Raw genomic sequence first — 23,246 nt, 5'->3', positions numbered from 1 at the left:
CTGTAGACGGTGTGTGTGTGTGTGTGTGTGTGTGTGTGTGTGTGTGTGTGTGTGTGGATAGGGTTTGACTGGTGTTAGAGCTGACCTGTGTGTGTGTGTGTGTGTGTGTGTGTGTGTGTGTGTGGGGATAGGGTTTGACTGGTGTTAGAGCTGACCTGTAGATGATGTGTGTGTGTGTGTGTGTGTGTGTGTGTGTGTGTGTGTGTGTGGATAGGGTTTGACTGGTGTTAGAGCTGACCTGTGTGTGTGTGTGTGTGTGTGTGTGGATAGGGTTTGACTGGTGTTAGAGCTGACCTGTAGACGGTGTGTGTGTGTGTGTGTGTGTGTGTGTGTGTGTGGATAGGGTTTGACTGGTGTTAGAGCTGACCTGTAGATGATGTGTGTGTGTGTGTGTGTGTGTGTGTGTGTTACGCAGATACAGGCTGTTTCTTTTTTTAACACACTTGTTGCGTCTCTTGATCTGAATTGACCCTGTAATGCAGTTCCAGATTAAGTTGGCTCTGTTGTCTTCTGTTGTCTTCTGTTGTCTTCTGTTGTCTCCGTGAAGTCGATGGCTAATCAGGAAAGCAGTTTATCGATGTTAAATGTCTACAGATCACGTCTCACACACACCTCTTGTTCGGATCTCTTCTGCGGTTCATGTTTGTGGAGGCTTGCGTGTGGACAGTGTTGTGTTAGGAGTTCTGCTAGAACAGAGATGCTGCACTTCTGTGTCTCGGGGTCGAGGGTTAGGGGGTCGAGGGTTAGGGGTCGAGGGTTAGGGGGTCGAGGGTTAGGGGTCGAGGGTTAGGGGGTCGAGGGTTAGGGGGTCGAGGGTTAGGGGTCGAGGGTTAGGGGGTCGAGAGTAGAGTAAAGCCTGGAAGACTCCGGTCGAATGAGGGAATCACGGCATGTGAAAGCTCTGCTCATGTTCTCTGGGATCGTGAAGGATTCCTCCTGAACTGCAGGTGGCGCTGATGCACAGACGGAGGGAGAGAAGCTTGTGTGTGTGTGTGTGAGATCAGAGACAGCTGTGGGTCTGAAGTGTGTGATCTCGGCTCATGACGGCTGCTTCGTATTGTCTGGTGTGTTTGAGAGATGTTTCTGTCTGAGACGAGTAAAAGAGTGACGTTACACACACACACACACACACACACACACACTATTGCTTCATCATTCGTTATGTCTGACTACATGAAGGCATGTTCATGCTCAGGCTGCTTCTGTTTTTAATTCCCTGTGATTGTTGAGATGTGCTGAATGATTATTTAATAATTGCCTGGTTTGTTGTCAGGTGTGTGTGTGTGTGTGTGTGTGTGTGTGTGTGTGTGTGTGTGTCTGTTTTAGGGCTGCAACTAACGATTATTTTGATAATCGATTAATCGGTCGATTATTTTTACGATTAATCGATTAATCGCTTTATGTACTTATATTTTAGTTTTGCCCATTTTTTTTCCCAAGTAAATTATTAACAAAGGGTCTTTATCATTCAACATAGACTTTTTAGAGATTTTAACCATTTTGCATTGTCATATCCTCATCAAAAACATACCTGGAGTTGTGTTTTATTATGTGTTAGTAATCCTTTGTCGAACTCTTCTGCAATCAAAACACTGGCCCATACGTACTCTAGCAAATTTCACAAGGAGATTTCAAATAATGTTTTCACCATGGCAGTCCTTAGGGCTCCTAAAGTAGTTTAACATCCCGAACAAAGCTATTAAGGAATCTTGCAGAACATATTTTCACGAAGAATAAGAATAAAACAGAATTCGCCTTATTCACCTCGAACGTTCCACCGAGCCTGAGGGGTACACTTACCGCTTCCGGGAGTTCTCACAACGCGATTTATCTCAGTGCAATGGCGCCTCACGGCTGTGTTCCCCAATGAAAAAAAAATATTGCATTATAATAAGTGTGTTGTGATTGTCAAAACATTTTTAGTAACTAAACTGAATTTTTTTAGGTTTAGTGACAACATGTTACAATGTTTACATGGTACAATTTCTGGTAAGCTACGCTTTTTTATTATTTCAATTCACTTCAGTTATTGTGATTTGATTTAATATTGACTCTGGAGCTCGAGAACACACTCTCTGGAGCTCGAGAACACACTCTCTGGAGCTCGAGAACACACGCTCTGGAGCTCGAGAACACACACTCTGGAGCTCGAGAACACACGCTCTGGAGCTCGAGAACACACTCTCTGGAGCTCGAGAACACACGCTCTGGAGCTCGAGAACACACGCTCTGGAGCTCGAGAACACACTCTCTGGAGCTCGAGAACACACTCTCTGGAGCTCGAGAACACACTCTCTGGAGCTCGAGAACACACACTCTGGAGCTCGAGAACACACGCTCTGGAGCTCGAGAACACACTCTCTGGAGCTCGAGAACACACGCTCTGGAGCTCGAGAACACACGCTCTGGAGCTCGAGAACACACACTCTGGAGCTCGAGAACACACTCTCTGGAGCTCGAGAACACACTCTCTGGAGCTCGAGAACACACGCTCTGGAGCTCGAGAACACACGCTCTGGAGCTCGAGAACACACGCTCTGGAGCTCGAGAACACACACTCTGGAGCTCGAGAACACACGCTCTAGAGCTCGAGAACACACGCTCTAGAGCTCGAGAACACACGCTCTAGAGCTCGAGAACACACTCTCTGGAGCTCGAGAACACACACTCTGGAGCTCGAGAACACACTCTCTGGAGCTCGAGAACACACGCTCTGGAGCTCGAGAACACACCCTCTGGAGCTCGAGAACACACACTCTGGAGCTCGAGAACACACGCTCTAGAGCTCGAGAACACACCCTCTGGAGCTCGAGAACACACGCTCTAGAGCTCGAGAACACACCCTCTGGAGCTCGAGAACACACGCTCTAGAGCTCGAGAACACACCCTCTGGAGCTCGAGAACACACCCTCTGGAGCTCGAGAACACACTCTCTGGAGCTCGAGAACACACGCTCTGGAGCTCGAGAACACACTCTCTGGAGCTCGAGAACACACTCTCTGGAGCTCGAGAACACACTCTCTGGAGCTCGAGAACACACGCTCTGGAGCTCGAGAACACACTCTCTGGAGCTCGAGAACACACGCTCTGGAGCTCGAGAACACACTCTCTGGAGCTGGAGAACACGCTCTCTGGAGCTCGAGAACACACACTCTGGAGCTCGAGAACACACTCTCTGGAGCTCGAGAACACACCCTCTGGAGCTCGAGAACACACTCTCTGGAGCTCGAGAACACACCCTCTGGAGCTCGAGAACACACACTCTGGAGCTCGAGAACACACTCTCTGGAGCTCGAGAACACACTCTCTGGAGCTCGAGAACACACTCTCTGGAGCTCGAGAACACACGCTCTGGAGCTCGAGAACACACACTCTGGAGCTCGAGAACACACTCTCTGGAGCTCGAGAACACACGCTCTGGAGCTCGAGAACACACGCTCTGGAGCTCGAGAACACACCCTCTGGAGCTCGAGAACACACGCTCTGGAGCTCGAGAACACACGCTCTAGAGCTCGAGAACACATGCTCTGGAGCTCGAGAAGACATAATACTGACTCTTTTGTCGCTTCCGTGTATCAGTGTGAACCCGAATCATTTTAATAACGTTTTATCAGTACAGAGGCCTTCACTGGAAGAGACTGACACTCCAGGGGTGTGGTGTAGTGTGTGTGTTAGGGCTGTTGGAACGAATTCCGAAATTCGAATATAATTCGAATATTAAAAAAATCAATACTATTCGAATGCTGAAGTTCCTATTCGAATATTGCTTTTTTATGTATATTTTTTTTTAAAAATGCAATCTTGCCTTTCTTGCCGCCTTGGCACACACATGTGAAAATTAAACGCTTTTGTTTCGTCTGATAAACAATAACGTTTTTGAATCGTAACACAATTGTGCACGTTATCCACGCTGTATCATCACAACTGTCAAAAGTCGCGGAGAGGAATGTCTCCACGGTAACGGAGATCAACAATTTGATTCTCAGTCCACACTACAACGTGAAAACGGCGTCTTCAAATATATCCACTTTGGAGTGCGTTTTCATTAATAAAAACGCCGTCTCATTGTGGACGGAAGGCCAAAACGGACAGGAAAATATACGTTATTTTTTTTATGACAACTTACAACCTGACAAGCTAGGCGATCTGTCCGAGGAACCGCCGCTAAAACAGGCAAGAATTACTTATGTTCTGCCTCTCCCTCTCTCCTCATCACGGGGCTCAACTGCTACCAGCTGTCCGCACAAAGGCAATAACAGACAAACTGACGGTTTATCTGTGAAGATATGAGACCGATCAACATCACGCATTGGCGATCCATAAGACTGTGTAATGTCGTAAATATTAATAATAGGATGAATTTGAGCATTTAATATTCGAATATTATTCGAATATTAAATAAAATAAGGAATGGAATTCGAATAGTATTATAGAGGAAGATTGACAGCCCTAGTGTGTGTTGTGTAGTGTTGTGTTGCTCTGGTGTCTTTAGATGTGTGTGTTGTGTTGTGTTGCTCTGGTGTCTTCAGATGTGTGTGTAGTGTTGCTCTGGTGTCTTCAGATGTGTGTGTAGTGTTGCTCTGGTGTCTTTAGATGTGTGTGTTGTGTTGTGTTGCTCTGGTGTCTTCAGATGTGTGTGTAGTGTTGCTCTGGTGTCTTCAGATGTGTGTGTAGTGTTGCTCTGGTGTCTTCAGATGTGTGTGTTGTGTTGCTCTGGTGTCTTCAGATGTGTGTGTAGTGTTGCTCTGGTGTCTTTAGATGTGTGTGTTGTGTTGTGTTGCTCTGGTGTCTTCAGATGTGTGTGTAGTGTTGCTCTGGTGTCTTCAGATGTGTGTGTAGTGTTGCTCTGGTGTCTTCAGATGTGTGTGTAGTGTTGCTCTGGTGTCTTCAGATGTGTGTGTAGTGTTGCTCTGGTGTCTTCAGATGTGTGTGTAGTGTTGCTCTGGTGTCTTCAGATGTGTGTGTAGTGTTGCTCTGGTGTCTTCAGATGTGTGTGTAGTGTTGCTCTGGTGTCTTCAGATGTGTGTGTTGTGTTGCTCTGGTGTCTTCAGATGTGTGTGTTGTGTTGCTCTGGTGTCTTCAGATGTGTGTTGTGTTGCTCTGATGTCTTCAGATGTGTGTGTTGGGTTGCTCTGGTGTCTTCAGATGTGTGTGTTGTGTTGCTCTGGTGTCTTCAGATGTGTGTGTTGCTCGTGCTCTGGTGTCTTCAGATGTGTGTGTTGCTCGTGCTCTGGTGTCTTCAGATGTGTGTGTTGTGTTGCTCTGGTGTCTTCAGATGTGTGTGTTGTGTTGCTCTGGTGTCTTCAGATGTGTGTGTTGTGTTGCTCTGGTGTCTTCAGATGTGTGTGTTTTGTTGCTCTGATGTCTTCAGATGTGTGTGTTGTGTTGCTCTGGTGTCTTCAGATGTGTGTGTAGTGTTGCTCTGGTGTCTTCAGATGTGTGTGTAGTGTTGCTCTGGTGTCTTCAGATGTGTGTGTAGTGTTGTGTTGCTCGTGCTCTGGTGTCTTCTGGTGTGTGTGTGTGTTGTGTGTGTCTTCAGATGTGTGTGTTGTGTTGCTCTGGTGTCTTCAGATGTGTGTGTTGTGTTGCTCTGGTGTCTTCAGATGTGTGTGTAGTGTTGCTCTGGTGTCTTCAGATGTGTGTGTAGTGTTGTGTTGCTCGTGCTCTGGTGTCTTCTGGTGTGTGTGTGTGTGTGTTGTGTGTGTCTTTGGATGTGTGTGTTGTGTTGCTCTGGTGTCTTCAGATGTGTGTGTGTTGTGTGTGTCTTCAGATGTTTGTGTTGTGTTGCTCTGGTGTCTTCAGATGTGTGTGTTGTGTTGCTCTGGTGTCTTCAGATGTGTGTGTTGTGTTGCTCGTGCTCTGGTGTCTTCAGATGTGTGTGTGTGTGTGTGTGTGTGTGTGTTGTGTGTGTCTTCAGATGTGTGTGTTTTGTTGCTCTGGTGTCTTCAGATGTGTGTGTTGTGTTGTGTTGCTCTGGTGTCTTCAGATGTGTGTGTTGTGTTGTGTTGCTCTGGTGTCTTCAGATGTGTGTGTTGTGTTGTGTTGCTCTGGTGTCTTCAGATGTGTGTGTTGTGTTGTGTTGCTCTGGTGTCTTCAGATGTGTGTGTTGTGTTGTGTTGCTCTGGTGTCTTCAGATGTGTGTGTTGTGTTGCTCATGCTCTGGTGTCTTCAGATGTGTGTGTTGTGTGTGTCTTCAGATGTGTGTTTTGTGTTGCTCTGGTGTCTTCAGATGTGTGTGTTGTGTTGCTCTGGTGTCTTCTGATGTGTGTGTGTTGTGTGTCTTCAGATGTGTGTGTTGTGTTGCTCTGGTGTCTTCAGATGTGTGTGTTGTGTTGCTCGTGCTCTGGTGTCTTCAGATGTGTATGTGTGTTGTGTGTGTCTTCAGATGTGTGTGTTGTGTTGCTCTGGTGTCTTCAGATGTGTGTGTTGTGTTGTGTTGCTCTGGTGTCTTCAGATGTGTGTGTTGTGTTGCTCGTGCTCTGGTGTCTTCAGATGTGTGTGTTGTGTTGCTCTGATGTCTTCAGATGTGTGTGTTGTGTTGCTCTGGTGTCTTCAGATGTGTGTGTTGTGTTGCTCTGGTGTCTTCAGATGTGTGTGTTGTGTTGCTCGTGCTCTGGTGTCTTCAGATATGTGTGTTGTGTTGCTCTGGTGTCTTCAGATGTGTGTGTTGTGTTGCTCTGGTGTCTTCAGATGTGTGTGTTGTGTTGCTCTGGTGTCTTCAGATGTGTGTGTTGTGTTGCTCTGGTGTCTTCAGATGTGTGTGTAGTGTTGCTCTGGTGTCTTCAGATGTGTGTGTTGTGTTGCTCTGGTGTCTTCAGATGTGTGTGTTGTGTTGCTCGTGCTCTGGTGTCTTCAGATGTGTGTGTAGTGTTGCTCTGGTGTCTTCAGATGTGTGTGTAGTGTTGCTCTGGTGTCTTCAGATGTGTGTGTAGTGTTGCTCTGGTGTCTTCAGATGTGTGTGTTGTGTTGCTCTGGTGTCTTCAGATGTGTGTGTAGTGTTGCTTTGATGTCTTCAGATGTGTGTGTTGTGTTGCTCTGGTGTCTTCAGATGTGTGTGTTGTGTTGCTCTGGTGTCTTCAGATGTGTGTGTTGTGTTGCTCTGGTGTCCTCAGATGTGTGTGTAGTGTTGCTCTGGTGTCTTCAGATGTGTGTGTTGTGTTGCTCTGGTGTCTTCAGATGTGTGTGTTGTGTTGCTCTGGTGTCTTCAGATGTGTGTGTAGTGTTGCTCTGGTGTCTTCAGATGTGTGTGTTGTGTTGCTCTGGTGTCTTCAGATGTGTGTGTAGTGTTGCTCTGGTGTCTTCAGATGTGTGTGTAGTGTTGCTCTGGTGTCTTCAGATGTGTGTGTAGTGTTGCTCTGGTGTCTTCAGATGTGTGTGTTGTGTTGCTCTGGTGTCTTCAGATGTGTGTGTTGTGTTGCTCTGGTGTCTTCAGATGTGTGTGTTGTGTTGCTCTGGTGTCTTCAGATGTGTGTGTTGTGTTGCTCTGGTGTCTTCAGATGTGTGTGTTGTGTTGCTCTGGTGTCTTCAGATGTGTGTGTAGTGTTGCTCTGGTGTCTTCAGATGTGTGTGTAGTGTTGCTCTGGTGTCTTCAGATGTGTGTGTAGTGTTGCTCTGGTGTCTTCAGATGTGTGTGTTGTGTTGCTCTGGTGTCTTCAGATGTGTGTGTTGTGTTGCTCTGGTGTCTTCAGATGTGTGTGTTGTGTTGCTCTGGTGTCTTCAGATGTGTGTGTTGTGTTGCTCTGGTGTCTTCAGATGTGTGTGTAGTGTTGCTCTGGTGTCTTCAGATGTGTGTGTTGTGTTGCTCTGGTGTCTTCAGATGTGTGTGTTGTGTTGCTCTGGTGTCTTCAGATGTGTGTGTTGTGTTGCTCTGGTGTCTTCAGATGTGTGTGTTGTGTTGCTCTGGTGTCTTCAGATGTGTGTGTTGTGTTGCTCTGGTGTCTTCAGATGTGTGTGTTGTGTTGCTCTGGTGTCTTCAGGTGTGTGTGTTGTGTTGCTCGTGCTCTGGTGTCTTCAGATGTGTGTGTGTTGTGTGTGTCTTCAGATGTATGTCTTGTTGTGTTGCTCTGGTGTCTTCAGGTGTGTGTATGTGTGTGTGTGTGTGTGTGTGTGTGTGTGTGTGTGTGTGTCTTCAGGTGTGTGTGTGTGTGTGTGTGTGTGTGTGTGTGTTGTGTGTGTGTCTTCAGATGTGTGTGTGTGTGTGTGTGTGTGTGTGTGTGTGTGTGTGTGTGTGTGTGTGTGTGTGTGTTGCTCTTGTGTATTCAGATGTGTGTGTGTGTGTGTGTGTGTGTGTGTGTGTGTGTGTGTGTGTGTGTGTGTGTGTGTGTGTTGCTCTTGTGTATTCAGATGTGTGTGTGTGTGTGTGTGTGTGTGTGTGTGTTGCTCTTGTGTATTCAGATGTGTGTGTGTGTGTGTGTGTGTGTGTGTGTGTGTGTGTGTGTGTGTGTGTGTGTGTGTTGCTCTTGTGTATTCAGATGTGTGTGTGTGTGTGTGTGTGTGTGTGTTGCTCTTGTGTATTCAGATGTGTGTGTGTGTGTGTGTGTGTGTGTGTGTGTGTGTGTTGCTCTTGTGTATTCAGATGTGTGTGTGTGTGTGTGTGTGTGTGTGTGTTGCTCCCAGCGTTCCACAGACGAGGATCCACCGCATTATTACACCGCTCTGGATTTAAACAGTCATTATATAGTGTAGAGCTGTTCTGAAATCACGAAGGCTGCTGGGAAATAGATCAATCCTGTGTTTGTGTGTTTCTCCACAGAGGAGCAGGACGCTTTACTGTGTGCAGATCACATGTTAAAGTCTCAGCTCGTTCACCGTGACGCTGCTCACACACACTCGGTCTCTGCGTGAGGTGTGTGTTTAGGGTTCCAGTAACGTGCATTCGGGAACGCATGTCCGACGCAGTTTGTGTTTCATAGTTGCACTGTCATCATTTATGTGTGTTTCTCAAACTCCATCTCTGTGTGTGTGTGTGTGGTGTGAGTGTGTGTGTGTGTGGTGAGTGTGAGTGTGTGTGTGTAACGTTCATCTGGGAACGCAGTGTCCGCCATCTCACAGGATTAGTAACGTCCCTCATAGATCTACCCCAGCACAGGAGAATACAGAAGTACGTTTCTAAATATGCAAATTGTTGTTCATCGTGATTTCAAAATAAGTTTAAACTCTCGCTCTGAGTTTGCATGTTTATGTGCACATGTTCTTGTTCAAGAAATTACAGTGGCTGTAGCATTTCTATTGTACAGAAGTGAACAAATATTTAAAGGTTAAGTTGACATATGAATTAAATGTTGTTTGGCCGATATTAAACCAGGGTTTAATCATGTAGTGTAACAGCTGACTCCAGGCCATTCTGTCAGTCAAAGGTAGTCGATCTCCGAATGCGACGTAATGAACCCTAACTCCCACTCAGAAGGGTTAACCCTAACCCTAACACTCAGAAGGGTTAACCCTAACCCTAACTCCCACTCAGAAGGGTTAACCCTAACCCTAACTCCCACTCAGAAGGGTTAACCCTAACCCTAACTCCCACTCAGAAGGGTTAACCCTAACCCTAACTCCCACTCAGAAGGCATTTTGACCTAAAATGAAATACGGTCAATCTTAAAAGTGGCGATTCCATTCTAATTATGCTTTTACACGAAAGTTTGACTCGGGTAGATTAACAAAAAGAGCCTAGGTTCAATTTTGGCGAGAGTTACGCTTTAAGAAGAGGATCTGTGACCTGCATCTCTCTCAGTAGCGTAGTCGGTATCGGGTGTAACGACATGTTGTCGATTTAGATGATTTAATGAGTTTAACGAATTCTTCCTCTCCTATAGCAATGAATGAATCGAAGTTTTCCTCAGGGAGACTACAATGCACTGCCTGATGCGATACTGTAGTAGACGGTTGCATGGTTATAATCTTCTCCCTGATATTATCAATCTTATAAGTGAAGAAGTTCATAAAGTCATAACTGCTGTTTTGCATGGAAACTTCTGGACTTGAAGCTTTTCGTTAGTTTAGCCATTGTTTCAAATGAATACCCAGGGTTGTGTTTGGTTTTGTCTTCTAAGAGAGTCGAGCTACAAGCAGATCTAGCCGTTTAAGGCCTCTCTGTATGCAGTCATGCTCTCTCTCCACGAAATGCGATAAACCTCTAGTTTTGTTTTCTTCCAGTTGCGCTCCATTCCTCTGTTCTCTCTTTAGGGCCGAGTGTGCTCGCTGTACCACGTCGTTGGACTATTTCCTTTATTCTTCTTTAAATGCAGCGGAGCAACTGTGTCTAAAGTGCTGGAAAAGAGAGTTAAAAGTTTCTGTCGCAACATCGAGTTCTTCTAACAGGGTTCGAACAAAGTGCTTGAAGTGCTTGAATTTGACCTTTTGAAACGCAAGTCCTGGAAACCCCTGAAAACAGCCGTACTTCTGAAAAGGTGCTTAAAGTGCTTGAATTATTGAAAGACAATATATGTGAAATTAGCATTTAATTTTTTTGATGATACAATATTTTCATGCAAAATTAATGCTGCAGCCTGTCTGATATAGATATAAAGCCATTGTGCATGACTGAGCGTGATATTGCTCATAAATATCAAAGTATATGATACAGCTTTCATTCTTCAGGTCAATCATATTCATGAAGAAAAATCTGTTTGAATTAGGAAAGCGAAATCTTTGTCATAGTCTCCTTTCACTGGTCAAAGTTACACAGTCATTGCATTCTTTGCATGTGCTGCACTTTATTTGTACCATTTTGTTTTATTAGTATATTTTTATTGATCTGTTTACCTTTTCTAGAATTTGAAAGATAATATTGTTTGATAAGTGAGATCTCTCTGATTGTAGTCCTTGAAAACCAGAAAAAGTATTGCTTGGAAAAAGTCCTTGAAAGTTCTGGAGTTTCATTTACAGTATCTGTGCGAACCCTGTTCTAGGCTATCCGGGACGCTGAGATGATGAAACTGATCAGCAAGATTATTGATAAAGCAATCTTTAGTGGCAGAAGTGATAGGTCTAACATATTTATAACACGGAGTCGGCTTTGCAGCCTTGGCTAAATGAAGTTCACACGAGACTAGATAATGATCTGAGATGTCATCGCTCTGCTGCAGAATTTCAACAGCGTGAGATAATATTAGATCTAGAGTGTGATTACGACAACGAGTGGGTCCTGACACGTGTTGTCGAACTCCAGTAGAGTTCAGAATGTCTATAAAAACGCCAATCTCAATACGTCTCTTCTGTCATCTACATGTTAGGGCTGGGCGATAAAACGATAACGATAATTATCGCGATATAATTTTTTTCGATAAAACGATATCAAGAGTTCGATAAATGTTCGATAATGTTTATGCGCCAAAAGCGGAACGAAACTCATTTGAACCGCGCGCCACACGGACCGTTTATCCGCTCGGCTCAAAGTCCAAACAGCAGCGCAGCGCGAGCTCACTAGAGCCGATGCGTTTACTCTGATCGCTCTCGTCACGAGATCCAGTGAGAAGCGCTTGAATTTAGCGAAGAACACAATGTCTCAGCGATTTAAACCAGTTTAAAGGCAGATGAAACAGCGCTGACAAACAGGAGAAACACTGTGCACAGAAGGCTTTTCCGGCTACAAATTCCCATCATTTACCATGGATTTACTGTGACGTTAGCCTAGTAATATTAACTGCACCATGAAATGTGGGATATACATACTGAATTGTATTATATTTTTAATGTAGACGTAAATTAAAGGACTGATGTTATATAATTACAGTATTTAATAATGTATTTAGGCTACTGTTTTTTATACAAATACCATAGAAACCATAAAGTTACATTTTGCCATGATAGTGAGGTTATCATGATCTAAATGCATGATACTGGATGACCAATCTTTAAGTTTAATAAAACTCAAACAGTCAGAATATTACATTTTACCAAATAAAAATTAGCACATACAGAAACTAAGAAATTAATTGTCCAATAAATATATTTATTTTGTTAAGGAAAAATGACAAATGTTTGAATGTTCTACCTCAGATTTGTGAAATGTTCACCAGTTTGGCAAGTGTTTGTCCTGATATGTTCTGACAATAAAGAGTAGTTTAAAACCACAATTGCAAACGCTCAGGTTTCTGCAACTTTCACTTAGGAGCAAAAATCTGCCTTTAAACTTGAAAGAAATAAAGATTTGACTTTTATCGTGATAATTATCGATATCGACTGATATAAAAAAAATATCGTGATATTTTTTTTTTGGCTATATCGCCCAGCCCTACTACATGTATATTAAAATCACCAACAATTAGGGCTTTATCTGCAGCCAGTAACACTGCTGTCCTCACAGTTTTACCATTATTATTATTATTATTATTATTATTACGTGTATTAAGTTTATTCATTGGAAGTTCTTTTTCTAAATAAAAAATCTTTAGCCATTCCTTATATGTATTGTTCAGTGTGTGTAGTGGTGAGGTGTAATGCGTGTTGAAGGATAATTCCGGTATTTAGCACTTTGAGTCTCTTTTCTGGTTTGTTTTGGATGAACTAGAGTGGTGGACACAGACATGTTGACGACGGGTCCTGTCTCGACTCTGACTCTTCTAGAATCGCCTTTGACCGCTTCAGAGTGGCTGGCGACGGGCACGCACCAACATGACCTTAAAGGGTCATGAAACCCCCCTCTTTCAGCTCAAGTCTAGCTCACAATATTTTTGAAAAATGCAACTTAAATGGGCGTGGATGGCTGTGAGAAGAAGGGAGGAGAGTGGGTGTGGTATGGCACGGCAGGAGAGAGGGGTGGGGGGAACGGTCATCACCTGTGGCCCATGCATCATGTCGACTGTCACTAAAAATCTGTGGTAAAACGTGAGGAAATCCTAGATTTTTTTATAGCTGGCAAAGTTAAAGTCTGATGAAATACACTGACAGCTTATTTTTGTCCTTTCAAAAGTAACTGAATGCACTGCTACAGTAATCATAATTGTATTTAAAACATATAAATGTACATGTATAGGCTATGTATAATTATGTCATTATAAAATATATATTTGTTTATATACACACTATAAATGCATATATTTCGTGTCTGTCTTTGGAAAGTTCCACGTGGTGTCATGAATAATCAAGAGACCGTGTCTTCTCATTGGATAAGAAAACTCAGTACCTGAATAATAATGAGACACCGATGAGTCATCAGAGTACTATAGTGCTCTGCCACGATGAAGATTTTAAACCCGGAAGATGAAAATAGCGTAAAAAAACTCAAATTTAACCATTTTCCCCTTACTATTAACTCTAACAGATGCTAACATTGTCTTCAGTGGTGTTCAACACACTTACTTCTGTTAAAATCTCAGAACATTTGGTTTAGGGTTTCATGACCCTTTAAAACAACCCTTAACGTTCGTTTTCAAAACTGTGCAACTCACCGAGTGGTTAGTGGTGCTCGTTGATGATTAAAAACAAGTAGCGTACCGAGAACGGCTCGTTCTGAGACTGCTTATGATTTATGGGGATTTAAAAAAAGCACTGGGTGGATTTTTATCATTATGGGAGGTTGTGTACACACACACACACACACACACACTGCCAACACACACTTATGCTCAAACACCATGTAAAAGTGAATTTTGCATAATAGGTTCCCTTTAATGTGTTAGAGTGGTGAGGTGTGTGTAAGGTGTGATGTGTGTAAGCTGCAGTGTGTGTGTTAATGTGAGTGTGTAAGCTGTAGTGTGTGTTAATGTGAGTGTGTAAGCTGCAGTGTGTGTGTTAATGTGAGTGTGTAAGCTGCAGTGTGTGTGTTAATGTGAGTGTGTAAGCTGCAGTGTGTTGTTCCCGCAGGCGGTGCAGTGTGTGTGTTAATGTGAGTGTGTAAGCTGTAGTGTGTGTAATGTGAGTGTGTAAGCTGCAGTGTGTGTGTTAATGTGAGTGTGTAAGCTGCAGTGTGTGTGTTAATGTGAGTGTGTAAGCTGTAGTGTGTGTAATGTGAGTGTGTAAGCTGCAGTGTGTGTGTTAATGTGAGTGTGTAAGCTGCAGTGTGTGTGTTAATGTGAGTGTGTAAGCTGTAGTGTGTGTAATGTGAGTGTGTAAGCTGCAGTGTGTGTGTTAATGTGAGTGTGTAAGCTGTAGTGTGTGTTAATGTGAGTGTGTAAGCTGCAGTGTGTGTGTTAATGTGAGTGTGTAAGCTGCAGTGTGTGTGTTAATGTGAGTGTGTAAGCTGTAGTGTGTGTAATGTGAGTGTGTAAGCTGCAGTGTGTGTGTGTTAATGTGAGTGTGTAAGCTGCAGTGTGTGTTAATGTGAGTGTGTAAGCTGTAGTGTGTGTAATGTGAGTGTGTAAGCTGCAGTGTGTGTGTTAATGTGAGTGTGTAAGCTGCAGTGTGTGTTAATGTGAGTGTGTAAGCTGTAGTGTGTGTTAATGTGAGTGTGTAAGCTGCAGTGTGTGTGTTAATGTGAGTGTGTAAGCTGCAGTGTGTGTGTTAATGTGAGTGTGTAAGCTGTAGTGTGTGTAATGTGAGTGTGTAAGCTGCAGTGTGTGTGTTAATGTGAGTGTGTAAGCTGCAGTGTGTGTGTTAATGTGAGTGTGTAAGCTGTAGTGTGTGTAATGTGAGTGTGTAAGCTGCAGTGTGTGTGTTAATGTGAGTGTGTAAGCTGTAGTGTGTGTTAATGTGAGTGTGTAAGCTGTAGTGTGTGTTAATGTGAGTGTGTAAGCTGCAGTGTGTGTGTTAATGTGAGTGTGTAAGCTGCAGTGTGTGTGTTAATGTGAGTGTGTAAGCTGTAGTGTGTAATGTGAGTGTGTAAGCTGCAGTGTGTGTGTAATGTGAGTGTGTAAGCTGCAGTGTGTGTGTAATGTGAGTGTGTAAGCTGCAGTGTGTGTGTAATGTGAGTGTGTAAGCTGTAGTGTGTGTGTTAATGTGAGTGTGTAAGCTGTAGTGTGTGTGTTAATGTGAGTGTGTAAGCTGTAGTGTGTGTGTTAATGTGAGTGTGTAAGCTGCAGTGTGTTGTTCCCGCAGGCGGTGCAGTGTGTGTGTTAATGTGAGTGTGTAAGCTGTAGTGTGTGTGTAATGTGAGTGTGTAAGCTGTAGTGTGTGTGTTAATGTGAGTGTGTAAGCTGTAGTGTGTGTAATGTGAGTGTGTAAGCTGTAGTGTGTGTGTTAATGTGAGTGTGTAAGCTGTAGTGTGTGTGTTAATGTGAGTGTGTAAGCTGTAGTGTGTGTGTAATGTGAGTGTGTAAGCTGCAGTGTGTTGTTCCCGCAGGCGGTGCAGTGTGTGTGTTAATGTGAGTGTGTAAGCTGTAGTGTGTGTGTGTAATGTGAGTGTGTAAGCTGTAGTGTGTGTGTGTGTAATGTGAGTGTGTAAGCTGCAGTGTGTGTGTTAATGTGAGTGTGTAAGCTGTAGTGTGTGTGTTAATGTGAGTGTGTAAGCTGTAGTGTGTGTAATGTGAGTGTGTAAGCTGCAGTGTGTGTAATGTGAGTGTGTAAGCTGTAGTGTGTGTGTTAATGTGAGTGTGTAAGCTGTAGTGTGTGTAATGTGAGTGTGTAAGCTGCAGTGTGTTGTTCCCGCAGGCGGTGCAGTGTGTGTGTTAATGTGAGTGTGTAAGCTGTAGTGTGTGTAATGTGAGTGTGTAAGCTGCAGTGTGTTGTTCCCGCAGGCGGTGCAGTGTGTGTGTGTGTGTGTGTGTGTGTGTGTGTGTGTGTGTGTGTGTGTGTGTGTGTGTAATGTGAGTGTGTAAGCTGTAGTGTGTGTGTTAATGTGAGTGTGTAAGCTGTAGTGTGTGTAATGTGAGTGTGTAAGCTGCAGTGTGTTGTTCCCGCAGGCGGTGCAGTGTGTGTGTTAATGTGAGTGTGTAAGCTGTAGTGTGTGTAATGTGAGTGTGTAAGCTGCAGTGTGTTGTTCCCGCAGGCGGTGCAGTGTGTGTGTGTGTGTGTGTGTGTGTGTGTGTGTGTGTGTGTGTGTGTGTGTGTGTGTAATGTGAGTGTGTAAGCTGTAGTGTGTGTGTTAATGTGAGTGTGTAAGCTGTAGTGTGTGTAATGTGAGTGTGTAAGCTGCAGTGTGTTGTTCCCGCAGGCGGTGCAGTGTGTGTGTTAATGTGAGTGTGTAAGCTGTAGTGTGTGTGTAATGTGAGTGTGTAAGCTGCAGTGTGTGTGTTAATGTGAGTGTGTAAGCTGTAGTGTGTGTGTGTGTGTGTGTGTGTTAATGTGAGTGTGTAAGCTGTAGTGTGTGTAATGTGAGTGTGTAAGCTGTAGTGTGTGTGTTAATGTGAGTGTGTAAGCTGTAGTGTGTGTGTTAATGTGAGTGTGTAAGCTGTAGTGTGTGTGTTAATGTGAGTGGGTAAGCTGTAGTGTGTGTAATGTGAGTGTGTAAGCTGCAGTGTGTTGTTCCCGCAGGCGGTGCAGTGTGTAATGTGAGTGTGTAAGCTGTAGTGTGTGTGTTAATGTGAGTGTGTAAGCTGTAGTGTGTGTAATGTGAGTGTGTAAGCTGCAGTGTGTTGTTCCCGCAGGCGGTGCAGTGTGTAATGTGAGTGTGTAAGCTGTAGTGTGTGTGTTAATGTGAGTGTGTAAGCTGTAGTGTGTGTGTAATGTGAGTGTGTAAGCTGTAGTGTGTGTGTTAATGTGAGTGTGTAAGCTGTAGTGTGTGTGTTAATGTGAGTGTGTAAGCTGTAGTGTGTGTAATGTGAGTGTGTAAGCTGTAGTGTGTGTGTGTGTGTGTGTGTGTGTGTGTTAATGTGAGTGTGTAATGTGAGTGTGTAAGCTGCAGTGTGTGTGTTAATGTGAGTGTGTAAGCTGTAGTGTGTGTGTTAATGTGAGTGTGTAAGCTGTAGTGTGTGTAATGTGAGTGTGTAAGCTGTAGTGTGTGTAATGTGAGTGTGTAAGCTGTAGTGTGTGTAATGTGAGTGTGTAAGCTGTAGTGTGTGTAATGTGAGTGTGTAAGCTGTAGTGTGTGTAATGTGAGTGTGTAAGCTGTAGTGTGTGTAATGTGAGTGTGTAAGCTGCAGTGTGTTGTTCCAGCAGGCGGTGCAGTGTGTGTGTTAATGTGAGTGTGTAAGCTGTAGTGTGTGTGTAATGTGAGTGTGTAAGCTGTAGTGTGTGTGTTAATGTGAGTGTGTAAGCTGCAGTGTGTGTGTGTTAATGTGAGTGTGTAAGCTGTAGTGTGTGTGTAATGTGAGTGTGTAAGCTGCAGTGTGTTGTTCCCGCAGGCGGTGCAGTGTGTGTGTTAATGTGAGTGTGTAAGCTGTAGTGTGTGTGTAATGTGAGTGTGTAAGCTGTAGTGTGTGTGTAATGTGAGTGTGTAAGCTGCAGTGTGTGTGTTAATGTGAGTGTGTAAGCTGTAGTGTGTGTGTGTTAATGTGAGTGTGTAAGCTGTAGTGTGTGTGTAATGTGAGTGTGTAAGCTGTAGTGTGTGTAATGTGAGTGTGTAAGCTGTAGTGTGTGTAATGTGAGTGTGTAAGCTGTAGTGTGTGTAATGTGAGTGTGTAAGCTGCAGTGTGTTGTTCCCGCAGGCGGTGCAGTGTGTGTGTTAATGTGAGTGTGTAAGCTGTAGTGTGTGTGTAATGTGAGTGTGTAAGCTGTAGTGTGTAATGTGAGTGTGTAAGCTGTAGTGTGTGTAATGTGAGTGTGTAAGCTGCAGTGTGTGTGTAATGTGAGTGTGTAAGCTGTAGTGTGTGTAATGTGAGTGTGTAAGCTGTAGTGTGTGTAATGTGAGTGTGTAAGCTGCAGTGTGTTGTTCCCGCAGGCGGTGCAGTGTGTGTGTTAATGTGAGTGTGTAAGCTGTAGTGTGTGTGTAATGTGAGTGTGTAAGCTGTAGTGTGTGTAATGTGAGTGTGTAAGCTGTAGTGTGTGTGTTAATGTGAGTGTGTAAGCTGCAGTGTGTGTGTTAATGTGAGTGTGTAAGCTGTAGTGTGTGTGTAATGTGAGTGTGTAAGCTGTAGTGTGTGTGTAATGTGAGTGTGTAAGCTGTAGTGTGTGTAATGTGAGTGTGTAAGCTGTAGTGTGTGTAATGTGAGTGTGTAAGCTGCAGTGTGTTGTTCCCGCAGGCGGTGCAGTGTGTGTGTTAATGTGAGTGTGTAAGCTGTAGTGTGTGTGTAATGTGAGTGTGTAAGCTGTAGTGTGTGTGTAATGTGAGTGTGTAAGCTGTAGTGTGTGTAATGTGAGTGTGTAAGCTGCAGTGTGTGTGTAATGTGAGTGTGTAAGCTGTAGTGTGTGTAATGTGAGTGTGTAAGCTGTAGTGTGTGTAATGTGAGTGTGTAAGCTGCAGTGTGTTGTTCCCGCAGGCGGTGCAGTGTGTGTGTTAATGTGAGTGTGTAAGCTGTAGTGTGTGTGTAATGTGAGTGTGTAAGCTGTAGTGTGTGTGTAATGTGAGTGTGTAAGCTGTAGTGTGTGTGTTAATGTGAGTGTGTAAGCTGCAGTGTGTGTGTAATGTGAGTGTGTAAGCTGTAGTGTGTGTAATGTGAGTGTGTAAGCTGTAGTGTGTGTGTAATGTGAGTGTGTAAGCTGTAGTGTGTGTAATGTGAGTGTGTAAGCTGCAGTGTGTTGTTCCCGCAGGCGGTGCAGTGTGTAATGTGAGTGTGTAAGCTGCAGTGTGTTGTTCCCGCAGGCGGTGCAGTGTGTAATGTGAGTGTGTAAGCTGCAGTGTGTTGTTCCCGCAGGCGGTGCAGTGTGTGTGTAATGTGAGTGTGTAAGCTGTAGTGTGTGTGTAATGTGAGTGTGTAAGCTGTAGTGTGTGTGTAATGTGAGTGTGTAAGCTGCAGTGTGTTGTTCCCGCAGGCGGTGCAGTGTGTGTGTAATGTGAGTGTGTAAGCTGTAGTGTGTGTGTAATGTGAGTGTGTAAGCTGTAATGTGAGTGTGTAAGCTGCAGTGTGTGTAATGTGAGTGTGTAAGCTGCAGTGTGTGTGTAATGTGAGTGTGTAAGCTGTAGTGTGTGTAATGTGAGTGTGTAAGCTGTAGTGTGTGTAATGTGAGTGTGTAAGCTGTAGTGTGTGTAATGTGAGTGTGTAAGCTGTAGTGTGTGTAATGTGAGTGTGTAAGCTGTAGTGTGTGTGTAATGTGAGTGTGTAAGCTGTAGTGTGTGTGTAATGTGAGTGTGTAAGCTGCAGTGTGTTGTTCCCGCAGGCGGTGCAGTGTGTGTGTAATGTGAGTGTGTAAGCTGTAGTGTGTGTGTAATGTGAGTGTGTAAGCTGTAGTGAGTGTGTAAGCTGCAGTGTGTTGTTCCCGCAGGCGGTGCAGTGTGTGTGTAATGTGAGTGTGTAAGCTGTAGTGTGTGTGTAATGTGAGTGTGTAAGCTGTAGTGTGTGTGTAATGTGAGTGTGTAAGCTGTAGTGTGTGTAATGTGAGTGTGTAAGCTGCAGTGTGTGTGTAATGTGAGTGTGTAAGCTGTAGTGTGTGTAATGTGAGTGTGTAAGCTGTAGTGTGTGTAATGTGAGTGTGTAAGCTGTAGTGTGTGTGTAATGTGAGTGTGTAAGCTGTAGTGTGTGTAATGTGAGTGTGTAAGCTGTAGTGTGTGTAATGTGAGTGTGTAAGCTGTAGTGTGTGTAATGTGAGTGTGTAAGCTGCAGTGTGTGTGTTAATGTGAGTGTGTAAGCTGCAGTGTGTGTGTTAATGTGAGTGTGTAAGCTGTAGTGTGTGTGTTAATGTGAGTGTGTAAGCTGTAGTGTGTGTAATGTGAGTGTGTAAGCTGTAGTGTGTGTAATGTGAGTGTGTAAGCTGTAGTGTGTGTGTAATGTGAGTGTGTAAGCTGTAGTGTGTGTGTAATGTGAGTGTGTAAGCTGCAGTGTGTTGTTCCCGCAGGCGGTGCAGTGTGTGTGTAATGTGAGTGTGTAAGCTGTAGTGTGTGTGTAATGTGAGTGTGTAAGCTGTAATGTGAGTGTGTAAGCTGCAGTGTGTGTAATGTGAGTGTGTAAGCTGCAGTGTGTGTGTAATGTGAGTGTGTAAGCTGTAGTGTGTGTAATGTGAGTGTGTAAGCTGTAGTGTGTGTAATGTGAGTGTGTAAGCTGTAGTGTGTGTAATGTGAGTGTGTAAGCTGTAGTGTGTGTAATGTGAGTGTGTAAGCTGTAGTGTGTGTGTAATGTGAGTGTGTAAGCTGTAGTGTGTGTGTAATGTGAGTGTGTAAGCTGCAGTGTGTTGTTCCCGCAGGCGGTGCAGTGTGTGTGTAATGTGAGTGTGTAAGCTGTAGTGTGTGTGTAATGTGAGTGTGTAAGCTGTAGTGAGTGTGTAAGCTGCAGTGTGTTGTTCCCGCAGGCGGTGCAGTGTGTGTGTAATGTGAGTGTGTAAGCTGTAGTGTGTGTGTAATGTGAGTGTGTAAGCTGTAGTGTGTGTGTAATGTGAGTGTGTAAGCTGTAGTGTGTGTAATGTGAGTGTGTAAGCTGCAGTGTGTGTGTAATGTGAGTGTGTAAGCTGTAGTGTGTGTAATGTGAGTGTGTAAGCTGTAGTGTGTGTAATGTGAGTGTGTAAGCTGCAGTGTGTGTGTAATGTGAGTGTGTAAGCTGTAGTGTGTGTAATGTGAGTGTGTAAGCTGTAGTGTGTGTAATGTGAGTGTGTAAGCTGTAGTGTGTGTAATGTGAGTGTGTAAGCTGCAGTGTGTGTGTTAATGTGAGTGTGTAAGCTGCAGTGTGTGTGTTAATGTGAGTGTGTAAGCTGTAGTGTGTGTGTTAATGTGAGTGTGTAAGCTGTAGTGTGTGTAATGTGAGTGTGTAAGCTGTAGTGTGTGTAATGTGAGTGTGTAAGCTGTAGTGTGTGTGTAATGTGAGTGTGTAAGCTGTAGTGTGTGTGTAATGTGAGTGTGTAAGCTGCAGTGTGTTGTTCCCGCAGGCGGTGCGCTGCTACGAGTCCCTGATCCTGAAGGCGGAGGGGAAGGTGGAGCCCGAGCTCTTCTGCCGGCTGGGACACTTCAGCCTGTTACTCGAGGAGTACCCGAAAGGTGGAGGACCCGCGCACTAGCACTAGCACTAGCACTAGCACGACACACACCTCACACACCTGTGTTTCTGTGTTGCAGCATTATCAGCCTACCAGCGCTACTACAGTTTACAAGCAGACTACTGGAAGGTATTATTATTAAATTATTATTATTATTATTATAAGTTCATTATTACTGGAAGGTGAGCAGCCGCTGGATGGGTTAAAAACTCAGCGTCCCCCGTGTGTGAGTGTGTGTTTGCGTGAGTGTGTTTGTGTAAGTGTGTTTGGTTGAGTGTGTTGTTTGTTTGTGTGAGTGTGTGATAGTGAGTGTTTGTGCTGTTGTGTGTGCGTAAGTGTGTGTGTTGATTGACAGTTGTAGTGAAATCTTCCTGTGTGGTTTTGATCGAGTGTTTGAGGTGGTTTTCTCTTTGACTGATCCAGGATTCGCTTGAATGTAGTTTTCTGATGACTCTTGTTGAACCGAACACACACACACACACACACACACACACACACTCACTCACTCTCTTCTCTCGCTCTAGAACGCTGCCTTCCTGTACGGCCTCGGGATGGTTTACTTCCATTACAACGCATTTCAGTGGTGAGTATCTTCACGTGATGCATGTGTGAACGCAGCCAGTTTGATTGGCCTTTTGGACGTCATGTGACGTTGTGAATGAGATCAGATGCGCAGGCGGACCGTTTCCATGGCGATGTTCAGGTCATGTGGGCTGACCCTGGGAGATCGCGTTTGCTCGCGCGTGAATCCGCATGCGACGACGGGTTAGCCTGCCGACAGTGGACTCAGTCTAGTTTAATGTATCGTCTGTTGCCTCATGTTGACATGACCGTAACGCTTTGTGTTCAGAAGGAGTGTTTCATTGCTGTGTGTGTGTGTGTGTGTGTGTGTGTGTGTGTGTGTGTGTGTGTGTGTGTGTGTGTGTGTGTGTGTGTGTGTGTGTGCTCTCAGGGCGATCAAGGCGTTTCAGGAGGTGCTGTACATCGACCCCGGCTTCTCTCGAGCTAAAGAGATCCACCTGCGTCTCGGCCTGATGTTCAAAGTCAACACGGACTACGAGTCGAGCTTAAAGGTACGGCACCAGGGTCACGGGGGGTCAGGACACAGCTAGTGTGTGTGTGGTAGTTCCTCGTTCTTCTTTTCTCAGCAGTGTTCGTGAACTTCTGTGATTTACGTGACAACATCGACAGCCTGAAGCTCACGTGACCTCTGACATGTCAGTCTGTTGGCGTCTCCTGAATGAGATCCACATCTGGACCGTTTCTGTTTCTTTCTGTCATTTATTTGTGTGATATTCTGTTGTGTTGGTAGTTAATGCAGTGTTAGCCGGTCGCTATTGCTTTGACGTCCCTCCGTTAGTGAGGTCAGGTGGTGATGTCAGCTGGTTTTGTCCCTGTGTGTCCGCAGCACTTTCAGCTGGCGCTCATCGACTCCAGTCACTGCACTTTGTCTAAAGCTGAGAGTAAGTTCCTTCAGCCTCTTCATCACACACACTTCTGAGCGCACACACTCTGATTACAGATTCTTTAGGAGACTTTAGGAGGAGTGATGGATTATTATTATTATTATTATTATTATTATTATTATTATTATTATTATTATTAGTGCTGTTGGTTCAGTATTGATAAAACCTCTATTAGGACCTACTATGCCCGTCTCTGTGAAGCCCCGCCTTCTGAAAAGCACACTGTGCTCTGATTGGCCGGCTGGAGCAGTGTGTTGTGATTGGTCAAGCGCTTCGAGTGTGTTTGGGAAATGTCCCGCCCCTTACCATAACCGCCGGTTTAACACACTACTGACTCACTCAACCACTCAACCCCTTACCATCTCTCTCTCTCTCTCTCTCTCTCTCTCTCTCTCTCTCTCTCTCTCTCTCTCTCTCTCTGTCTCTCTGTGTGTGTGTCTCTCTCTCTCTCTCTCTCTCTCTCTCTCTCTCGCACACACACTCACACTCTCTCTTTCTCTCTCTCTCTCTCTCTCTCTCTCTCTTTCTCTCTCTCTCTCTCTCTCTGTCTCTCTGTGTGTGTCTCTCTCTCTCTCTCTCTCTCTCTCTCTCTCTCGCACACACACTCACACTCTCTCTTCTCTCTCTCTCTCTCTCTCTCTCTCTCTCTCTCTCTCTCTCTCTTTCTCTCTCTCTCTCTCTCTCTCTCTCTGTCTCTCTGTGTGTGTCTCTCTCTCTCTCTCTCTCTCTCTCTCTCTCTCTCTCTCTCTCTCTCTCTCTCTCTCGCACACACACTCACACTCTCTCTCTCTCTCTCTCTCTCTCTCTCTCTCTCTCTCTCTCTCTCTCTCTCTCTCTCTCTCTCTCGCACACACTCACACTCTCTCTTTCTCTCTGTGTCTCTCTCACTCATACACTCACTCTGTCTCT

At 44.6% G+C, this 23,246-nt stretch overlaps 1 protein-coding gene across 2 annotated transcripts in view; it reads left to right on the top strand.

The window, feature by feature from the left end:
- The window catches only part of kdm6al (lysine (K)-specific demethylase 6A, like), an 89,556-nt gene that overhangs the window by 13,313 nt on the left and 52,997 nt on the right, over positions 1 to 23,246 (top strand). For both annotated transcript variants that reach the window (XM_081381184.1, XM_081381183.1), the window contains exons 3-7: positions 20,764 to 20,872; positions 20,951 to 21,000; positions 21,396 to 21,454; positions 21,824 to 21,944; positions 22,280 to 22,334. In XM_081381184.1, the coding sequence (XP_081237310.1) occupies positions 20,764 to 20,872; positions 20,951 to 21,000; positions 21,396 to 21,454; positions 21,824 to 21,944; positions 22,280 to 22,334 (394 nt within the window). The remainder of the gene's footprint in view (positions 1 to 20,763; positions 20,873 to 20,950; positions 21,001 to 21,395; positions 21,455 to 21,823; positions 21,945 to 22,279; positions 22,335 to 23,246) is intronic.

Source organism: Scardinius erythrophthalmus, assembly GCF_964197995.2.
Source record: "Scardinius erythrophthalmus genome assembly, chromosome: 12".
NCBI classification, from domain to species: Eukaryota; Metazoa; Chordata; class Actinopteri; order Cypriniformes; family Leuciscidae; genus Scardinius; species Scardinius erythrophthalmus.
Note: the sequence above shows the minus strand (reverse complement) of the source record. Positions and strands in the feature narration are given on the sequence as shown.